The 23530-nt window shown below is 36.4% G+C and overlaps 1 protein-coding gene across 5 annotated transcripts in view; it reads right to left on the minus strand.

Moving 5' to 3' along the window:
* Positions 1–1593: 1593 nt before the first annotated feature.
* XIRP2 (xin actin-binding repeat containing 2) overlaps positions 1594–23530 on the minus strand; it is a 346249-nt gene continuing 324312 nt past the window's right edge. For 2 of the 5 annotated variants that reach the window (XM_008594712.1, XM_008594718.1), the window contains 6 exons: positions 22102–22212; positions 21629–21701; positions 20204–20337; positions 10220–19598; positions 7972–8105; positions 1594–3479 (listed from right to left, as the gene is read on the minus strand). In XM_008594712.1, the coding sequence (XP_008592934.1) occupies positions 8011–8105; positions 10220–19598; positions 20204–20337; positions 21629–21701; positions 22102–22212 (9792 nt within the window). In that variant the 3' untranslated portion in view covers positions 1594–3479; positions 7972–8010. The remainder of the gene's footprint in view (positions 3480–7971; positions 8106–10219; positions 19599–20203; positions 20338–21628; positions 21702–22101; positions 22213–23530) is intronic. The other 3 variants (XM_008594722.1, XM_008594732.1, XM_008594726.1) reach the window with 2 other exon arrangements.

Here is a 23530-nt window from a genome sequence, read left to right on the forward strand (position 1 = left end):
AAAAAAAATTTTTGTTGATTAAATGAAAGGTAAACAGAAGAACAATATAATATTTTTATTGTTTTCCCTGATATGGATATTAGTTTAATTCTAAATTTTAATATAATTGAATGACTGAGTCCCCAAGATTAAGGGGGCAGAGTCCCCAGAGAGGAGTTTTGTAAAGCAAGCACTACTTTTATAAAAGGATCAGTGACATTAAGAAACTACATTAAGGCATTATGTCAAAGAGTTTTCATAAATAATTTTTTCCTCTATCAAAACTTTTGGATTATCTTAGCATAAATGATTGTAGAAGTAAGGCTTTGTCAACTAAGAATATTTGAAGAATAGTATAAGGTGCAATAATTCAAATTAAATACTTTGCTGTTGCAGCCCAATTGCCATTTTCTTGACAGACTTTCACAGTATTTGATTAAATTGGGTAAAAATGTATGTTATAAACTGATTTGTGTCTCCACAAAATTTGTATATTGATGCCCTAACCTCCAACGTGACCCTATTTAGAGATAGAGCCTATAAAGAGGTAATTAAGGTTAAATGAAGATGGATGGGTGGTCCCTAATCCAATAGGACTAACACCCTTGAGAAAGAGGAAGAGACACCAGGGGTGTGTGTGTACAGAAGAGGAACATGTGAGTTCACAAGGAGAAGGCGGCCAACAGCAAGGCAAGGAGAGAAGCTCAGGAGAATCCAACCCTGCCTTCACCTTGACCTTGGACTTCCAGCTTCCAGAAGTGTGAGAAAATAAATTTTTGTTGTTTAAACCATCCAGTTTCTGGTATGTTGTAGTGGCAGCCCTAGTAAGCTAACACAATATAGACCTTAGATATCAGTTGAGAACACACTAGCAAGGGGAATTTTTTAATTGTTCTAAAAAGAAATGGTTTTCAACACTGCATTTTGGTTTCATATGTATAGAAAGTCAATGATTCAGGTTATGTAGGAGAATATGGGATATGGCTTGTTTCATACATGTACACTCCAAATATATATTGTCACTCATTTATATTCATGATTTTTTTTTTCTCTCAGAATCATCAAATGAATTTGGGGAAAGGCGAAATCAGCCAAAAATTCAGAAGCCAAATTTTTGAAAGAATATGTTTTCATAACAGATAAATTTAATATTCATCAAATATAAGAAAAAAACCTGACAAACTATACTGATATGATTTTTGTATTTGTCAATTGCATACAGTAAGAAATAAAAATGCAAAGTATGTAATTTATTTATGTTATTTATATATGTAACTTTATTTATGTAAAAACTTTCTAGTTCAGTTGATTTCTGTGTATGGAGGAAAATATTATTTTGAAGGAAAATTATTCTGGAGGAAAATTCATATTTTTCATTAATTGTTCATAGACATGATTCATGACAGTATAATATAGGTAATTATTTAAAGAACCATCACATTTTGAATGTAGGGTAAAAAAGAGAATGAAAATTTCATATTTTGTAATAATACTGTGGCTTCAGTTTAGCATTTTATTTATTTCAGGATTGTTTGTGTGTGCGATACTTCCTAAATCATGAAAAACTTGTATACTTAGAATGACAATACGTATGAATAAAAAGTTACACAAGTATTTTGGTTTGCACCCCAGGTGATTCAACTTTATTGCAACAGAAATTAAAGAGAAGGTATAAGAATCGTGATAAATATCAGCAGCATAGAATCTCACCCATGATATTCTACAGAAAAACAGAGTGATATACTTAAGTGTCATTTGACAGGAAAACATAGACATATTGTTTCATATCTCCATTCCATTCAGAACAAAAATGGATTTAAATGAATTATGAAAAAAATGATAAAGTGGAATACGAGAAATACTCTATTGTGATAGACATGAGATTTCTCAACATTATGTTTACAAGTTCAGCAAAAGTTATCAATATCCCTAAAGTCTTATTTCAAGACACCGATATCTCTCAGAGCCTGAGTGTGGCCTGCAAGTGGCCAGACATGTTTTACTCAGTGTCACTGTAGCACCGGTTCCTTTTAATCTGCTCTTCCACTGTGAGTTGTTCAGCCTGAACCTCCACTCTGGGAGACAAAGGCTTAGCTGCACATTCACTGCTCAGAGCATGAAAACTTGCATTTCCATTACTGTGGGCTGCTCCTACCATTTCATCATGCCAGTGCTTGATACCTTTTCCAAATTCTCTTAAATACAAACATGGCATATTTTTAATTCGATCTACAGATTCTAAGTCACACTCAAAAATGTTCTCATTTTTCTTGGAAAAAGCAGTGATTTTCACAGTGTTAGAAAAGAAAAAGTGTAAATTTTTGTTATTTGAATGGTTTCCTTTAGTGTTTAAGAGGTTTGTATCAGAAGATTCTATTGAACTTTCTGCCTTGACTCTCCAGCCCCCATTGAGGCCTGGTTTCGGAGCAGACTGCACAGGACTGCCAGCAGCCGCTCTGACAGTCTGTTTCTTGAGAGCCACAGCTAGTACATTCCTTGAGCAAGTCTTTTCAGATTCAAATATACCAAGTAACTCTGAGATTCTAGATGCATTTTCTAACTTTTCAATTCGATATTCATTTGCAGTGTACTTTCCTGTACTTGACAATGGTAATAGAAGAGGGAATTCTAAAATAGATGTTTTCTGCTTGCAGTTATCCAGATGCGAGTCTGCTACATAATTGTTATTATTATTCTTATTCAAATTCTCTTTACAATTTCCTGGCATCACCTCATCATCAGTGTTAGTAACCTGTAAAACTTCTGCACCATCAGGTTCATTAGTTTTTCCATCTTTCTCCTTTTCAGCACTCTGCACAACTACATTATTGTTGTCATGAAGATCCATTTCACTTTTCCACGTATTCTTTGTATCTTCGGCCTCATTCAGCTTATATTGCACATCCTTATTTCCTTCCTTCTCTTCTTTTCTTGCTTCGTACATTTTCATTTCTTTGATGTCTATAACATCCTCTTTCTGACACATATGGGTGGACTGTGGATATGGCTGCAGAAAAGAAATGTTATCTTGCTCTTGTCCTTTATTGTCCAGAGTTTTAACAGGTTGTATTGGTGATCCACTTTTAAATTCAGGGGATGCAGGGATACTCATTTCAGGTGGCCATTTAGGTTTACTCATTTTGAGCTCTTCTTTAAGGGGGGAGCTTTTCTTAGGCATCTCCATGAAAGGAGGCCAAATGATTTTTAATTTTCCCCTCTCCCCCATTTTTTTCAAATCATCCCTTTGCCCTTCACTGTTACCAGCATCTAAATGTTTATTACAATCTCCAAGTATAAGGGTGTTTGCTGCAGGGTTTTTACACATACTTGGTTCTTCATTGGGAATAAAGTCGACTGGGCCTCTTCGATTTTTGCAATTCCATTGATCTTTATGCTGTTTGTGTCCAAAACCTTCATCATAATTTCCTTTAGATTTGAAAAGTTGTTTAAAGTGAGGTTTACAGTATATCTGTCCATGAAGTGATGCATAATTTCCCAAACTGTCAGAAAGAGAAAAATAATGCTTAGCATTCTGTATATTTACTGTAAATACATAGGGAATTAGGGAATTAATTATTTCAATAATGAGTCAGAGATTCATTATTAACTTACTAGCAATAAAAATGACCTTATTAATTGAACATTCCTATTAGATAATGGTTACCATCAATATCTTATGATACATGTCTTCCAATATTTAGAATATCATGATGTATGTCAGATATTGGTATAATAGGTGTTATAGTGTAATGCACATGTAGTTATAGATGGGGCAGAATGATAAGACTAAACCTGTGCTAGCTCAATGATTTACATGAGGGGTTGCAATTTTAAATAAATCTTTCATAGCACGTACATAAAAATCAACTACTTGAACTTTCTTGTTAACTGGATTTTGAATGAATTGGAAAGCCTGCCTATGTAATTGCTTAACTGGCCTCTTTGGGGACGTTAACAAATAGAGTACCTAGTAAAATTAAAATCGAATTTAGTCAGAGGCAGCAGCATAGTTTTGAATATCTCTGAATCCACACATAAAAAATGATTCATCAACTACATAGCAAACCTTAAAATCCATGGGTAATTGTTACAAAAAACTAAGTGGCAAGATTGCTCCACCAATGTCAAAATACAAAAGGTAAGGACAAGCCACAAACAGACACAAGACCAACATGGTAGTCTCATCTATATGGGTGATAGCAGGAGGACAAGAAATGTATGTGATGGACCTGATAATACGAAACTGCAAAATAATTAGTCAACATTTTTTGGAAAGTATCATGTGCCAATCAGAGAACAGCAGCTGAGACTGGAGGGTTTGTCTTCTCCAATAGGCAGTGAGTGCAAAGGCCCCGTGGTAAGAAAGACTGAAGAGGCTTGTGAAGCTGATCTCTGAAAACTGACCCACTGGGGTCCCCTTTCAGGACAGAACTCCAAACTGAGAAAAATATCAGCAGAGTAAAAATTGGGCAGGACAAGGATGACAAAAATGAAAGAGAAGGTCCTAACCAACATGTGGGAGAGAAATCAAGCCAGGAAATCCCAGAAATCAAGCCATCTTATTTTTTTGAACAGTGTATGTTAACTAGAAGAGGTAGCGCTGTGAGATTAGAAAAAAACATCTTGAATTTTATATCTGTCTAAGGCTTGGGAAAAATAATTTCATATAAAAATGAGCAACAGAAATGTACTGGGGTAAAATCTTATACAAAGTTATTATAAAAAAAAAACGAAAGAGTAAGGAGCATTTGAATAACCTGCAGATAATGAAAATATGCCAGAAAAATATGCTTTAAAAATAGATGAAGATTTTAACCTACTATTTTAAAACAAGTTAAATGATGTTAAGAACATAATAAAAGACCTGAAAGAACAACATGAATCAGAATTCGAAAAACTCATAAAACGACATGCCAGAAATTAGGAAAAAAATTGAAATAAAAAAAAATCTCAGCAATAAAAACTAAACTAAAAGGAGCACAAGAGCAAATAAACACAATAGAAAGTGAGTTAAGAAGAGAAACAAAAGAATAAAAAGATGAAATTTTGAAAAATGAAGAAAGAAAAAGATATAAAATATTTGAGAGAAAAGGACAAATATTAAAGGTAGGCTAATATCTAATGTATGGATAATAGGGGTTCCCGAAGAAGAAAACTAAACTAGTGAAACAGATTAAATATTAAAAGTCTATAATTAAAAAACTTTCTTGATATAAAAAGTACATAACACCATATTGAAAGAGCACACTGGGTAATTGACACTTATTGACGCAGAATGACAAATGCCAAGAACTAATCTAGTAAAATTTTAAAAATAGAAGGAAAAAATATCCTTGTATATCTTTTTTAAAAAGCTTATGTCTTATAAGGAAAAGAAAATTAGAATATTATTAGACTATTTCAATATTTTATGCCAGAAGAAAATGAAATAATGCATTTAAGATACTCAATGAAAGTGTAAGACGAGAATCTTAATTTCAGCAAAACTGTCTCTTCACTTTATTTTTTTTTATTTATTTTTTATTTTTTGTCTTTTTTTTTTTTTTTTCCGTGTCCGGCAACGGATCGCAACCCTCAGTGTTGCCCCCGTACCGGACCGGGGACCGGCAACGGGATCGCAAGCCTCGGCGTTGCTCCCACGCCTCGCTCAGCCAGTGAGCGGGAGCCGGTCTGTATGTGGGATCCGAACCCTCGGACGGGAGCGCCGCTGCGCTTCCCAAGCGGCGCACTATCCAGTGCGCCACCGGGCCGGCCCTTCACTTTAAAGGTCACAGACAAATTACTATCAGCATGTATGAACTTAGAGAATACTGTTTCTATGAGCATTTTCTAAAGAATCTACTAGAAAATAAGCCTCAATAACCAGAATGACTACAGAAGCATCAGTACAAGTTTTGGTGGTGGGCATTAATATCTTGCTATCTGCAAACTAAGATGAAGTGAGGGCAAAAAGAGATAATGTGGTAGGTAGCGGATGCATGATCTGACACTGAAGATAGAGTACAACGATGTAAAAAAATGGGGAGTGGATAAATGGGGAAAGCAAATGTAATTTTTTAATGTTTTGATAATCAAATTAGTGGTGTTAACAATTTTGTTATTAATATATAAATATGTATTTATACATTATTTATAATGTATACATATCGTTTTCCACTACAAAAGCTGAGAAACAATCACCAACACAGTAGACTGAGCATCAAGATCATTGTCTTATATTGTTAAATAAATAATTGATATATTGGAAAATTTAGTACATAAAGGGAAAGAATCATGAACTTATTCTGTCTTTCTCCCACCAACTGTACCACTGTGTAACCAAATAGTAGATAAGAGGAAGCATCTCTTTGTAAAAGTATTCTAATAAGTAAAAACGAAATAACAGAATTAAAATATTAACATTTTGCAGGTATCAATGAATAAATACAGGTATTAAGCCTCAGTATTTGCTATACTCACAAAACAAAAGACAACCAGACTTTGTCAACACTATCTACATTCTTGCGAAAGGTGTCAAACCTGAGTCTCATCTAGAATCTAGATCCAGCTGATGTTTGGTCCAGAGGACCAAGTAGAATGTTCATCTGCACTCTGAGTGTGTAATCAGCAAATCCAGACTGGAAAGTCTATAGGTTAAATGTCCTGGGTTCTTCATAAATAAATTTTGAAGAATGAAAGGAATTTAGGAGAAACACATAGATTAAAAAAGACTTAAAAGACCTAAGTTCTGAAAAATGGACAAGGCTAAAGTATGGTTTCTGGGAAAGCATATTTAGATAACAAAACTACAGAAATGCAAGGAAGTGATTGTTAAAAAGGATATTATTTACTAATGGGAGATAGGTATTTGTGGGCAGAAATTATGGGACTTGGTGATAGGTTGGATGTAAGAAACAAAGAAGAGAAATGAGTTATGTTTTGATTTTGATTGAGTTAATATTAATGTCACTTACTGAGTCAGTGACATACAGGCTATGTGAGTCACCAGAAAGAGCAGAAACAGTGAGAAGAATAAATTCCCATAGTAGAATTTTGAGGAACTCTAACATTTGGGTAATGGACAGAGAAAGAGTCACTCACACAAGTGCCTGAGAAGGAGCCTCCAGAAGGTAGGGAGAAAACTATTATACTCTGTTGTCATGGAAACCAAGGGAAAAGAATGTTGCAGTGAGGGGTGTTGGACATTGTCAATTAAAGTCAGGAAGGATATAGTCTGAGAGATGCACATTAGATTTAGCAAAAAAAAAAAAAAAAAAAAAAAAAATTCCATTTCACCATCTCAGACTACAGTCATACCAAATGTTGCCTTCCTTTAAATACATGTACTTCAAGAGTTTTGGAAAATGAGTCATTTCTAACTGTGTTGATGAGGTGCTCCTGTTGCTCCAGAGAATAAACAATTTTTCTATTACTTGTCATTGATATTATGCTAAATTCCATTTTTAAAAAAAACTTATATAATCTAGCTTAAACATGGCAAAATCTAATGCACCACCTGTTCTGGTATATGAAGGTTTATTGAACACAGCCACGCCCATTCAGTTATAGCCATGCCCATTTGTTTAGTCACTAAGGCCACTCATGTACTCCAGTGAAAATTGGCTAGTGACAGAAACAGTATGGCCTATGAAGCTGAAAATATTTGCTATCTGGTCCTTTACAGAAGTTTGCCAACTTCTGATCTAGAGTCTAAATTTTGGACTACAGTACTAACTTAAAAGTACTGATTTGTACAGTGACTTTTGATTTTTCTTATCCATGTTCAGACAAAATGGGTCTTGCTGGATTTGATAAGCAAAACAAAATTCCAAAAGGAAAAATGTCATAGTCATCCTGAGCAATACATAACAGAACATGAGCACCTCCCCTTCTGTGGTTAGCTGACAGCAGCAATGAGATCTGGAAAAATCTGCATCTTCCTAGAGACATGGTATTATACATACATAGCAGGCTTTTTGAAATATTTGTGCTACAGAGCACAAAATATTTTACCTCAGTTTGCTTTTGCAATGGTGGCATCGGAAGCAGGACTTATGAAAATTCTGCTTGTCTGCTACTAGGCACTCCATTGGATAAACTGTCTTTTGACAAAGTGTACATATTTCCTTGTCTTGGAGCAGCAGTTTCTGAAAATAAAAATTTTCAGTGGCTTATATAGTGTTATCTTCAATCATATTGTAAAAACATGCAAAACAAAACAATGACATATTAACTGGTCATGCAGTTAAGGTGAAAAGCTCTGAGACTGTGTCCTTCTCAGGACATAGGCTATCCCATCATCAGGTGTGAGGCCCTGGTACGAGGATAAACATTACTCTAGTGCCTCTACTACTGACACATTGTACAAGCTGACTTTTATTATGGAAGGAAACATACAAGAGTAAAATATGTTCATTTACTTTAATGCATTAAAAAATATAGTAAATTCAACTATTGGGAGCTCTAAGAGAGCTCATCATTCTAGGTAACTGAACTTTATATGTATATAAAGGTTTACACCTAACTTACACCAGTTTTTATTTTTGAAAGCATTCTGGATAGCTCTTTTAAAAACATGTACATATATTTTTACACCAAGGACACTGTATTTGTTTAAATATTTTCTTGACTTAGGGTTGACTCTATGACACCAATTCTTTAATGTAATGAAACTCGTGAATACATTGAAACGTTCAGGGCCGTTTGTCCTCAATCTAAATGGCTTTAGATTTTAGAGCTCTTTTTGGATTCTCATGTGTGCTTTTTGTAGTCTTCCTTCTTTTTCTCTTTCTGTGAAGTATCTGCAGTCACTTCCTGATGCTTTCATGTAAATTTTAACCCCTTTGAATAATAGTAGTTATATTGCTAAACAGTGTTTGTGTAGTGGTTCAAAACTGACACAGAAATGTCACTTCAGTATTGTTTTTGATCCTCACAGTGGTCCTCTGAGAAGAACTAAGGTTTCATATTAGTTATATATAAGAGCAAATATGCACAGGGTCCTTTACACAAATAAATACACACACTTTAGTGCTCAGATGCACAATCTGGGCTACCAAGAGGATTCCTTTGCTTATTTGGTTCTAGAAGGAGAAACGTATCTATATAATAACATCAGATTCTTTGTATTTTCTATGTGTTTTTAAGTTATCTTAACAGAAACTGACTATTTGAAATTAATTAGACAGCTTTTCTTAATTATGCCAGAAGCAAGTACTTAAGAAATGATATTAATCTGATAAACTAGACACATATGTTGCAAATATGATAGAGCACAATTTTTAGTTTCAATAGTTTTAAATTTAAACTTGCTATTTCTTTCAATCTGTCTAAAAAATAGACTACACTAAGGACACACATTATGTCAAATCTTTCTATCATAAAGCCTCATGGATTATAAAAAGTCAGGAAATATAAAGAAATTAACTGTTCTCTAATGTTGAGAAAAACATGTACTAAGTTCATAATTTAATTCTCCCTGCTTCCAAATATAATCAAATTTTAAAAATGTACTATCCATGTTCATTTGTGAATAAGGTCAGTTGAGCTATTATTTTAAGTTTATTTTCAGAAAGGTGAAAAAATCAATTATAGAAAAAAGATATGGCATCAGAGAAAGCTAAGTCTATCCAACCTAACAACAATAATTAAATATATAAAAGGTCTAATTCCACACCTATACTTTCGTCAGAGATACAGATCAATAAAAATCCTTAAAGTACATATGAAGACTGTAAATTATTTCTTGGGTTATTAGGCTGTATTGAATTCAATGCAAAGATCACTTAGGTCTAGCAGTTAAAAATACATCAATATTAGGTCAAGGGATGTTGTCTAATATTTTCTAAAATATTTAGATGAAATAACTTTTGATAAGAATATTAATAATGTGCTATGTTGTATAATTAACAAGAATATAGTTATATGTAATTATTAATACTATCACGATAACAATCATTTTATCTATTGCTTTCTCCTAAGCCTCAGTTATGATGACAAATATAGGTCTCAATAATTTATATAATAGCATTTGTTATTTTCACACAGCGCAGGTGAATCATACAAAATTATCGATGTTTTTGTAAAGAGTAAGTAGTGAAAGCAAGCATATAAAGAGGATAAAAGCACACAGGGGAAGCTGTTAGTTTTTGGTTATACCGTTTGGTTATTTCCATACACTCTTAACAGCACATCATCTTGGCTAGGGAACACGTGCCTTTAAATGAGTTAATCTTCTTTCACACTTTGCAAGCTCGTTTACCGCTTATAAATGCAGATTCCTCTTGAAAGGTGGTTCTCATCTCAGTTGCAGAAGCATCTGAGGTTACATATCCCAGGGTTGCAAAAAGTCTTTCACTCTCCTGCCACGTCTTTTGAAAATTGCTTTTGAGATCTTTAGGTGAATCAGAGATATCTAAAATATGGCCAGCGATGACATCTTCATAGGTTGGCGGGGCATGCTTGAAGTCGACGGCAGCTTTTCCAGCTTCTGAGCTATGTGATGAAGAAGCTGTCATCTTTGACCCAACAATTTGACTCTCAAATGTATCCACGCCCGAGAAACGGTCACTTAGAGACCTTGTTTCAGGGTATACCCTGGGCTGTTTAACAGAATTTTTTTCTTGCATCTCTCTAGGATGTTTGCAAGAAAAGCCTGTAAAACTAGTGTTTCCTGAAGATGTTAATCCAAATTCCTCCTTACAAAATGTACGGCTTTCTTGTTTAATATTATGGTTTGCATCTCCATTTGCATAAATTCTTCTGTTTGACTTAGCTTGAAAAACTGGGCCATCCTCAAATTCTCTGAACCATCTGTTTATTTCTTTTTCGTGGTCGTTCACGAAACTTTCAGCCATTTGAACCGTTCGGTTGGCGGCTTCGTATCTGTGCGCGTGCTCTGACAGGCCAGGCACCTCGACCTGGCGGATGATTTCCACGGCATCGTAACTTTCAGTATCCGGCACGACGTGCTTAGTCGAATTTACTCCATCTTCGTGAACGTAAGTCGCCCTTTTCTCTACTTTCCTAACTTCCTCTTGGGCTTCCATGGATTCTCTGCAGGACCCACTAGCAGCATGATTTACACTGACAGGTATTGTGATTGTAGGAGAGTCTCTACCCCGGGTTTCTATCTTGATTTGACGACGAAGTGTTGCAGGAGACGCGATGATTTCAGCTCTCTTCTCTGCCATCGGAACCGGGGTTGCTGGTGGACATGGGATGGTTCCCCTGGATAACTTTGCAGTTGTGTCTTTGAGTCTGACAAGCTGTTCAGAGCGACTCCGGGGTGGAGAGGGGGATGCGTTTGCCCTGTGAACCGTAGATGTTTGTGACATGGACCTTCTTGGTGGGGGTTCGACACAGCTGTCTTTTTGGGGGGACTGAGAAAGCTCATCCTTGGTGGAGGTTTCTGTTCGTCGGGCAGTGGACTCAATTGTTATAAAAGTAGGTGATGGGGGGCGTGTTTTTAAAGACGGAGGTGAAATCTTGCTCGCATCCGGTTTCATCTCCTGATGGGTTTTCACGAGATGATGAGCAGTTGCTTCGTGATGAGTTGCACCTTGGTGGGGCACTGTTTTTTCTTCTACAGCTTTGTTTTCTTTCTGTTCAGTGGTTTTATTATCGCTGACATTAGTGGTAGACACTGTGGATGATGTTTCATTAAGACTAGCAGGCTTATTTCCCTGCTTTCCTGTTTTGGAGGATATCATGGCTGTTTGAATTACATTTTCACAGGATGCAAGCATATCCTCTGCTTGAATTTTAATATGTGTTATTTCTTCTTTGACTTTTTCTAAATTATTCTCCATGGCAATACGAACTCCGTATTCTCTTTTCTCTTCGCTTATCAGCCATACTGGAATAATATTTAACAGTGTCTGAAATGTTTTAAGGCCACTTTTATTGGGCTCTGCTTCAAATTGTTTTACTCTAGACAAAATCTGCTGTAATTCTTCCCGTTTTCTCAAGAATTCCAATATGTTTACAGCACATTTTCCATCATCCTGCTGGGATTCTTTCACAGAGGAAAATAAAGATTTGTTCTGTGTAATCTCTTGCTTTGAATCTTCAGTATTAGAGAAGACTTGTTTCTGTTCTATGCCCTTGACCCCGAGACATTTTTCTTCCTGCAGACTGTTATATGGCTGAGACAATCTTTTATGTTCAGCTTTACTTTCAGAAGTCTGTATCTGTGTTTGCTGAAAATTCTGAGTCTGTGAATCAAAATGTGCATCAATAACCTTATGCTTGACTGCTGTCAGTGCTGACTTATTCTTCAGATGTTCTTGTTTTCTTTCAACTATTAATCTGTCTTCCTTTGGGCACATCATTGCTGGTCCCTGGTTTTTTTCTTCACTTCCTGGAAGTTTTACTTGCTCAGATTCCCTGAATTCTCTTTGCTTCTCAGCAACTTTGTTGAGCTCACTTTCATGGTTCTTTTCTGTGGATTCTGTCGGCACTTTTATTGTCACTCTTTTCTCCTTCTTAGGTAATTCATAATATTTTTCAGCCACAGATTGCTGATTACCATATTTGGTGTTTGCTTCGGTTTTCTCAATTTCCTGATACTGTTGTTTGGTAGTGGATTGAACATCAACTTTAGATTGCTTTTTATGGCTTTCATGGCGATAGTCTATTTTATTTAATGTATGATCCACAGTGGGAAGCTTGATAGTTTTAACTCTGAAACTTGGGGTAACTGGTTTGCTTTGGGGCAAGTGCAACTGCTCCAGGTACTTCTGCTGTATTTGTTGGGTACTACGTTCTTGCTGACTTTGTTTAACTTCACAAGATGATGTGGATTGCGTAATATCCCTTGAGTTCTGTAAAACTTCCTTTTTCATGTTATCTTTGTCTTCTGAGGCTTCTAGAACATGTTGGAGCCTCTTGGCAGCTACTGTCACTGCTGATGTTGTGGAGAGCTGGTGATCAGCACACACTCCTAGTACCTCTGCATTACTTGGAGAGGCTGGGTTGGGTTGGGCCGCAGTAAGCTCTGAATTCATTCCAGGAAGGGGAACCTCCTCATTTGTTTTCTGTGATGACATTTCCTTTTCCAACTCTGATATGTTTTGATTTTGGTTTTCTGTTTTGACTATTTTGTAGCAAGAACTCTCCTGCTTCTGTTTTTCAAGCTCTTCTCTTTGTTGCCTGTATCTTTCTTCAGCAATCATTAAAGGAGTCTTAAATTTTCTCATATAAGGCTTTGGACTTTGTTGTCCTGAGCTAGATGGAAATGAATGAGATTTTATGAGAGGGGCTATCTGTTTTTGTTTGGGTGCTGAAGTTTCTGGAACTGTCTGTGAGAAAGACATTGCAGAGTCAAAAGATAATTGTTTTCTTTCATCAAGACTTTTTCTGACTACGTTCTGCTTTGTCTCTGTGTGTTCACTGCTAGTCGCCGTCATTAGTCTTTTCTGATCCTTTGAGGGAGTAATTTTACATTCCATATCTGACAAGGAATTTTCCAATTCAACTTTTGGGGAAAGGTGATTCTTTCTATCTTCTATTTGCTTGGGAAATTTGGGTTTGGGGAGTGTGGGAGGTGGCAAACGTACTCCTGATTTTCCTGTTACGATTTTAGTCTGAGATTGCTGAGAGCTTGAGGCTTCTTTTTGGGCATATTGTTGCATGAACGCTCCACTATACTTTTCTGGAACAGAGGAGGAAAGGAGATGGGCTGAATTTTGAGATGGAGTTGGAGGAGGGGGAGGAGGTAGAAACATAGGTAGATATTCTCTTTCGGATTTCTCATCTACTGGTGGTGGAGGAAGAGGGAGGCCTGGGAAGCTTTCAAATTCGGCTTTTATCTGCTCTGTGGACAGTGAGGGAGGAATCACATTTTTTTCAGGAAACATCATTAAAGGAGGTGGAGGAGGAAGAGGAAATTCAATTTCAGATGATGCATTGGAAGGTGGAGGAGGAGGTGGAGATGGAGGTGGAAGGGGGCACTCACTTTCTTTCATATTATTCTCAGGGTTAAAGTTGATTGAATTAAAGGACTTTTCCATCGCCATTTTTAAGTCTGCGGAAGTATTTGTCTTCATCAGAAAGTCCTGGCTTTGCAGATGAATGTCAGTCTCCTGTTTTTTGTTGGTTGCTTTAAATTTATCGCGGCTTTTTCCTGAGACTTTCATTTCTGTTATGTTGGATATATCTTGAACTACAGGCAAAGGCTGCTGCATGGGTTGAAGGTTCACTTTATCTTCCTTTATATCCTGATCAAAATATTGCATTTCTTTCTTTAACAAAGTTTGCTTCTGATAGTGCCCTGTAACTTCATGCATTTTTCCAGCTGGCACGTTGACTGGATGCTGGGTGGGACTGGGCTTGCAGCTTTGGGTGTCTGTTGATGGTTTCATGTTTTTGGTCTTTTTAGGGTTCTTTACATTGAAAGTTTCAGTCTTCTGGTGGTCATTCCTCAGTTCACAGGTTTGAGTCAGTTGCTTTCCGATTGTTTTATCAATAGATTGGGTGGAGTTAAAGACATCTTCCTTCTTCTGCTCTCTCACTCTCTCTGATTCCTTAGATTTTAGATTTTCCTTCGCTGACACAATTGAAGTTAGTTGTCTGCTCATATGTTCATCTCTAAGATGCTGTTCTCTTGTGGAATCAGTCCAGACCCCCATTTTGTCCCCAGATTCCAACACACTTTTAGTAGCTTTGTGGTGTAAATTAGATAGTTTCCTAAGGTTTTTCTCGAGAGCATTGTTGTTTTGTTCACGATCTATAACAATCTTTACAGAGCCTTTGGGAGCTTTTGGAAGACTGACCTCAGTTCTTTCTTCTGTTAAATTCCCATTACAATATTTGCCAGCAGTTTGACTGAGAGTGTCTGCTCCCCTTTGCCAACTGGCTGCTGGCTCAAATGGTCCCGGCCTTGGATGAAGAACACGTTTTTTGTCCCTCTGGACATCCACTTGATGAATCTCTGTTTTCTGCTCTTCTGGGGATCCTACCATTACAGTGTGAACATCTTTGATTGCACCTTCTTTATCTACCTCTTTGAAACCTCTTTGTGCTTCTTTCAAAGACATTAATGATGTTTCAAGTTCATTTCGGATAAGTTCCTTTTTCAGGATTTCTGTCCTTGTGTTTGTGGCCTTTTCAAGGCATTCAATAGCTTGCTCAATATCACCAGGGATGGAACGAGGCTGTTTAGATTCTTTCCAATGCTGGCTTGATTCCTGAAGTGACTTGAGTGTGGCCAGCATGTCGCCTTTTATAATTTCTTCTGTTTTAGCTACTGTTTTCTGACTTACGGCTTGGCTGAGGGAATTTAGGGTTGATTTCAAATCACCCTTTATAATTTCTTCTTTGGGTATCTCACAAGAGGTACTCTGAGGCCCTGTCATAAAAACCTTAACTGTATTATGCACATCTCCTGGGATGATGTCAGTTTCATCGACAGTACGTTCAACCCGAGACTGCCTTTTCTTTAGTAACAGTTTTGTGCCCTCAACATCACCACCAATTATTTCTTCCTCTCCTTGTTTCCTAGCTGTTAGTGTTTCATCTGACCCTGTCTGAAGTTGTTTGAGATAATCCAAAGCTCCAGTTTCTATGCATGTTGTAAAAAACTGAACATTACCTCTCTCAGAGGCATCAATTTTAGCCCTTTCAGGTATTTTATCATTTGATGTGGAAGTCAACAAATTATGAATGGTACGTCTTACATCGCCCCCTATTACTTCTTCACGCTTGATTGTGTCACCAGCATTTTCATGAAGAAGACAATAGATAGTCATGTTAATATCTCCTCTTTCATCTTCCTGAATTAAAATGCCTTTCTTTACAGATCTTTCCTCGGAGAACAGATTTTTTATTGCTTGTTGTACATCACCTCTCACTATCTCTTCTTTTTCGGCATGAAATTCAGTTGATCTATTTAATAATTGAGTTTTAGTCAAATTAACATTTCCCTTCTCTTCTTCACTAACCAAAATCTCTCTTTTTGTATAGTCCCTTTTAGAAAGTAGGTTCACCATTATATTTCTGAGATCCCCCTTGATAATTTCTTCTTTCTGTATCTCAGGAGCTGCTTGGTGCATTAGCTTGTATTTTGCCATTCGGACATCCCCAACTTCATCAGTTTCGATGATGATTCCAGGAGCCTGGATAACTTTTTGAGAATAGAGATCTTCTAAGGTTTCTTTAATGCTCTTGCCAATAATTTCTATCTTTTCAACTCTATTTTCATTAAATTCATGAAGGGGTGTTGTTTCAAAGAGCCATGTAGTTGTTTTGACATCAGAAGAAGGGATTTCTTCCCTGGTTATTTTTGTTATGCTTTCATCTGCTTCCTTAATAGAATCCAAAGTTTGATTTTCAAAAAGCCATACTGCCTGCTTAACGTCACCTTTCTGCACATCTTCCTGGGTGACTGTCTTGATATTTTCATATCCTGACCCTTCTCCTCTCAACTCATCTATTGTGTGGGTTTCAAATAGCCAAGTAGATGTTTTAACATTGCCCTTTTGTATTTCATTGACACTTACTGTTCTTACATAATTATTCTTATCAAAATTGTCAGACTCAAAGAATTGTTTACTTGTCTTTACATTGCCACCTTGAATATTGTCAACAGTGGGCACAATATTATGTGATTCTTCTGAAATCTGATCTAATGGCTGGGTTTCAAATCTGTACCTGGCAGAACTAACGTCTCCCTTCTGAATGTCTTCTTGTGTGACAGATTTGATAACATACACCGTTTCTGATTCATTAATTGAGTCTAATGGTTTTGTTTCAAAAAGCCACCTCGTTCCTCGTACATCTCCATGAATGACCTCTTCCTTTTTAACTGTTGTCACTTCATGATAGCACCCTTCTCTGTCTTGGATCGCATAGAGTGGCTGGGTTTCAAAGAGCATTCTGTAGCTTTTTACATCACCCTTTATTGCTTCTTCAGTGCTTGTTTTCTTGGTACTGATAGAGTCAGATTCTTCTTTAATCTCATCTAAAGAAAAAGTCTCAAAAATAAAGCACCCCTTTCTTACATCTCCACCTTGGATGTCTGTTACTGTCTTAACTAATTCATCCCCTTCTTGGCTTTCTTTTATCATATCAATTGGTTGGTTTTCAAAAAGCCACCTACAATTTAAAACATTGCCTTTTTGAATATCTTCACTTTTTAGGGTTTTGATCTTTTTCAAAACTTCCTCTGAATTGGAACTTATAGAATCTAAGGACTGATTTTCAAATTTATACCTCATGCTGGTGACATCCCCAGCTTGGATATCCATTTCTACAGGCTTTATTTCTTTCCTTTCTTCTCCTTGTATGCTGTCCAGATTTTCTGTTTCAAAAAGAAAACATGCTGTACGAACATCCCCACCATGGATCTCCTCCTGTTTTACAGTTTGCAATTTAGCTGTTGCTTCAGAGTCATCTTTTATGGTATCAAGTGGCCGAGTTTCAAAGAGCCAAGTACAGGTTTTAACATCTCCCTTATGAATTTCTTCACTACCAGTCATTAATGAAACTTTTTCATAAAGAGACTCCATTGGCTGGGTTTCAAAAAGCCATTTACAGGTTTTCACATCCCCTTTAACAATATCTGTAGCTTGTTCAGTTTTACTTTCTGTTTCTTCCATGTTACTAAAATATTTAATTGAATCAAGAGGTTGGGTTTCAAACAACCATTTAGCAGATTTCACATTCCCAGTCTGTATTTCTTGAGCAGATATTCCTCTAATTATCTGAAATTTATGAATGCTTTCATCAAACTGGTCAATGGGCCTTGTTTCAAAAAGCCACCTACAGCTTCTTACATCACCTCTTAAGATTTCTTCTTGCTGGACTGTCTTTACTTGATGATATTTTCCTAGGCGATCTTGAATGGCGTACAGTGGTGTTGTCTCAAAGAGAGCTTTATTTAACTCTACAGCACCTCTTGTGACTCCTTCCACCTGTACTTTATGTGATGCATCAAATTTAATTAAATTGTTTGATTCAAAGATACGTGTGTAATTCCTTACATCTCCTCTATCAACTTCTTCAAGTTTCACTGTTCGAGTGTACTCTTTTTTATCTTCTCTAATCTCTTCCAGAGGCTGGGTTTCAAAAATCCATTTCTGGTGCCTAACATTCCCCTTTTCTTCTTCAGAGGCAGTGATTTTTTGAAGCTTTCCTACATCAGGACTACCTTTTAAAGCCTCTATTGGAAGTGTTTCAAATAGATGCTTAGTAGTTTGTACATCACCCCCTATTATCTCTTCAGGTGGTAGAGGATCTGCATCAGGAACTTCTTTTAGAATGTCTAATGGCTGTGTTTCAAACATCCAACACTTTCTGGAGACATCTGTACCTATTATTGTTTCCTTTTCAGTGATGTCCTCTTCTGACTCTTCCTTTATTTTCTCTAAAGGTTGGGTTTCGAATAACCACTTTGCCCTACTCACCCCACCTTTGATATTTTCTTCCATGGAAATTCCTCGGACAATTTTAATTTCTGTGATATCCTTGTTAATTGTGTCCAAGGGCTGTGTTTCAAACATCCAACGTGCCGTTCTCACATCTCCCTTTTCAACATCTTCTCGATGAACAGTTTTAATTTCTAGCATTTGACCTAAACCATCTCTAATAACATACAATGGTTGAGTTTCAAAACATTTTATACTTCTCTTAACATTTCCCTTAATTTCTTTGAGCTCAGACCTGAGTTGCAGCAAGTGAACCTCATCCACTGAATGAATCTGTCCAAGTTGATCCAGATGTTGAGTTTCAAACATGTATCTCACAGTCTTAACATCCCCCCCAGTTATGTCCTTAATGACAGTTACCTCTGATTCTTCTTCACTTTGATGCATTTTATTCATTGAATCTAATGGCCTTGTTTCAAACATCCACCGAGCTGTAAGGACATCTCCTCTGGCTAGCTCAGGAATTTTCTCAGCATTTTCTTCAATGCCTGAAGAATGAACCCCTAGTGTATCTATGGGTTGGGTTTCAAACATCCATGTGGTATATTTTACGTCACCACCAGCAATGATCTCTTGATCAGCAATGGCCTTGGAAATGTCACCTTCATCAGGAGAGCCATTGTTGATAGAATCTAATGGCTGATTCTCAAAGATCCATCGCATGGACTGCACCTCCCCCTTAAGAATTTCATCCCACTCCAAGTGCTGTCTTTCCAAGTTCAGATCTTTTTGGGAATTGTCATTTGTATTTTCAAAAACATATCGGGCTTGTTGCACATCTGCTGAAACTGAGCTCCCTGAATTCATTTGCCTCGAAACAATCTCAGAAACCTCACTAATATAATCTTTTTCTAAGTTTTTTCTTAACTCAGGATGGATGTGTTTATATAAACGGTTTAATTCATACAAATTTCTTTGCTTGGAATATAAATCTTTGGGGATTGGTAGTCTTCTAGGAGGGCTAGGGAATTCAGGGGACTGGGAAACTGCTGTCACATCTATTGGAGTTTGAAGTACATCAGGTGGGGGAGGAGGAAATTCTTCCATCTTTCCCAAAGGAGTGGCATTAACCTGTGCCAGAGTTGAGGAAGTGACAGTGTGATCACTATATCTTGTGGCTGATGTTTCCTTCCTCTGGCTGGTTGAAGTGCAAGAAGTAGAAGAGGTACCCACAACTGGTGATGGCTTTGAAGTCTCTTCATATTCACTTTTAATCTTTAGGGGAGAGAAAATCAAACTGTATAAAGATGGGTGTAGCTGCGGAGGCTTCCTAGGCACTGCCCTTCACCTGTCCACAACCAGGAGCCAGCTATGACATCTCCATTGAAAAGGCAGGTGATATACTTAGGAGCAATACATAATATAATCTCTTTTTACTTGTAAAGTTATACTCCCATTCAGTGCATCAGTATTTTAACATTTACACATAATCTTGATTTTCCGCCCCTTTCCTTAATGTAGCATGCAGATAAGTCTAGAAGGAAACAGTAAAAGTCTTATAGTATTTTTGGGTGCTGTTTTGTTTTTTTTTTTGAAATTTTAAACAGAACAGAGTAAGCATCTGACATTTAAAATTGACTTAATTACTTTACTATTGTTAATTATTAGACTTTAGAGCATACGTAATTTTTTCTTCTCTTATTTTCTCTAGTGAGAAAAGTTTTTACCCTACATCTTTTCTTATGTATCTCATGGAACTGAAAAAGTGCTGGTTCAGAATACTTTTTGCTGAAATATACCTCATATATTCAATAATTTAAAAAATGTTATGCATTTAAGCCTAGTTTAACATTACAAATGTTTATGTGTAGAGAAATTACCTTAACCTGCTTGGCTGGGTTTGTCATCTTTTTGTCAGAATAAAGGCCCTTTTCCTGGGCAGACTTTTCAAATTGCTCTTTTAAAAGCTTAGTTGAAACCTTTGGAATATCTTCATCCTCAGGTGTGTCAATGACTACAAACAGAAAAGAATACCAGGGATATGATATAATTAATAAAAATGATGTTTGAGAAGAAATTATATTGCTATAGGAACCTTCTCGCAATATAAATAAAAAGATTCAGGGTACAAATTTATACTTATGACATTATTTCATTACATAATTTAGAAATATAGCAAGAAATATAGCAAGAAAAATGGTGGTGGTTATCTCTGGATGGGAATATTTTCCAAATTTTCTGCAAACATGATCTACTTTTATGCTCAGAAAAAAAAAGTAGTTATAAAACAAGAAAAGAATAGCAGAAGACCTACTTTCTTTTTCCTTATTTTTTTTTTTTTAAAGATGACTGGTAAGGGGATCTTAACCCTTGACTTGGTGTTGTCTATAGCAAGAAATATAGCAAGAAAAATGGTGGTGGTTATCTCTGGATGGGAATATTTTCCAAATTTTCTGCAAACATGATCTACTTTTATGCTCAGAAAAAAAAAGTAGTTATAAAACAAGAAAAGAATAGCAGAAGACCTACTTTCTTTTTCCTTATTTTTTTTTTTTTAAAGATGACTGGTAAGGGGATCTTAACCCTTGACTTGGTGTTGTCAGCACCACACTCTCCCAAGTGAGCTAACCAGCCATCCCTACGTAGGGATCCGAACCCATGGCCTTGGTGTTATCAGCACCACACTCTCCCAAGTGAACCACGGGACAGCCCAAGACCTACTTTGTTAAGCAGTAAAACAAAAATAGGTACAGTCAAGTAATGTTCTAGTTAGTTGGCTAAAATCTTCCCAGTTAGCTCCTCAGGACAGCAAAACTCATTTCCCCCTTTTATAGGCAAGACAAATCGTGCCTTGTCTTATGCAAACTTGCACAAATTTGCCTACAGTCTTAGCTTATATCTGTAGGTTGGAGAACTTGACTTAACAGTGCTTGAATCTGTTAATAAGACTAATATAATCTAGATAACAATTCTATCCTTCAGGAGCTTGATAAACATCAAGTTTTATTCTAGGTTCCTGAGGCAAAAAGGAATTCAGTGTGGCTAGCTTATTATCACCTTTTAGGCTTTAGGATAAATACATTATGAGGCTGATGGGCAATGAACTATTTTAGAAACTTAGGGTATCTATCACCACAGGCAAAATCTAATTATATGTAGAAATACTACCCAGCCCCCTCTGGGTCCATAAGTCATAGTCACTAAAGTTACTCAGTGGGGAGAACAGTGCTTTGGAAGTCCTCTATTCAAACTCGGACACATCGATAGGAGAAAGGTATATTAGGACCCTTAATACCAGACTGTACCTGTTTCTTGAACATATTGATGGAACTGAGAAACTTGGTTTATGTCCTCAGTGTGCTTTTCAATATGAGAGACCTGTGTTTAAAGATAATTTGAAAAAAATAATTATTTTTTAATAGGTCAATTATTTCAATATTCTTCAAATAGTCAAAATGAAATATTCATTTTACAGAGATTTTCATCTAAGACTTCAGGGCACACTGAGAGATGATAATTAAGCCTCTATCATTTATTTTAATGCACAGACTCATGCTATAACTGAATATATTTGAATTGACACTTAAAGTACAATTATATTTTTAGGTTGTTCATTTTAATTTTAAAAGAATTTTAACTGTGAAGGGGGAAAAGAGACACTGATAAGTATTGAAACTAAATACATAAGGAACAATAAAAGCAAATGCTGACAACAAAGTTAGAATTTCCATACAGTTCTGGAAACTGTTTGGAAAATATTGTCTTTCTAAGTAGTTACCATTTCTGTTCCAATAACATCAATTTCATGTGCTTTGGAAACTTCTTGTTCATTTCTTGCCATTTCCTGGCTGTTTCTTGAAATGTTGACCTGGCTGCTGAGGATTACCTCCTGAAAATAAACAAACAAAAAACAAACAGATAGACAAATATGCTTTAGGAAAACTCTGATAATTTCAACTTTTTTATTAATGTAATTTCAGTGACAGAAGCTTCTGGAAAAAAATAATAAGGTTCCTTAGTGTATTAGTTTGCTTGGCTGATGTAACAAATTACTGCACGTTCAGTGCCTTAAAGCTGGATAATCTTATTATCTTACACTTCTGTAGGCCAGAGGTCCTGAGTGGGTCCCAGTGGGTACTAGTTGGTGTTGGAAGGTGCGGATTCCTATCTGTAGGCTCTAGAGGACAGTTCATTCCCTTGCCTGTTGCAGCTTTTCGGGGCTGCCCACTTTCCTAGGCTCATGGCCCCCTCCTCTGTCAGGTGGAGACCTTCTCATGCTGCCATCTGTCTGATGCCTTCTTTTACTCTTAAGGACCCTTGTCATTACATTGGACCAACTCAGATGATCCAGGATTATCTCCCCATCATACAGTCAGCTGACTAGCAGTTTTAATTCCATCTGCAATCTTAATTCCCCTCTGCCATATAATTTAACATATTCACAAATTCTGGGGAATAGGACATAGATATCATCAGAGGCCATTATTCTGCCTACTGCCTCAGTAAACAACAAATGTTACTTATGTGTCTTGCACCCAGTATGAGAAAGATGAACCTCAAAGGAAAAAGAAATATGTTTTGTTCTTTATAAGCTACACTTTCATGTTACAAAAAGGTATTCTAGTCTCAAATTGGCCACCCAGTATTATGACATCCAGAGTTCAGCTGAAGAATATAACCATTAAATGTAACCAATATAAATAGGCCATATTATGCTTGTGTGTATTTCCCTATTTTCACAGATGGTGCTACTTTTGATTTTGATTAAGTTACTGTTAATGACCCTGACTGAACTGGAAAGTTGGAGCTCCTATTAATTTTGGTGATGCAGCCCTGATTTTACTACAGAATATGATTCTAATACAAGTATATGATTGATTGATTGGTATAATGAAGCAGTTGGCATACTGCTAAAAAATCTTACCATCAAAAAATGATATATCCTTTACAAGAACACATGTATTTGAACATGTTTGTAGTTGGGACTTCACTTTTATCTTGATATCTAAGTGACTAACCAATACTATTCTTGAGAACTGATTTTTAAATATTTATCCTAAAGAAATACCACATGTTTTCACTTATTGGAGGGAGCTAAAGGTGAATGAATCAATTCACACACACACACACACACACACACACACACTCACACACAAAAAAAAAACCAAACAAACAACAACAACAACAACAACAACACAAAAAAACCG

Source organism: Galeopterus variegatus, unplaced genomic scaffold, assembly GCF_000696425.1.
Source record: "Galeopterus variegatus unplaced genomic scaffold, G_variegatus-3.0.2 Scaffold166, whole genome shotgun sequence".
NCBI classification, from domain to species: Eukaryota; Metazoa; Chordata; class Mammalia; order Dermoptera; family Cynocephalidae; genus Galeopterus; species Galeopterus variegatus.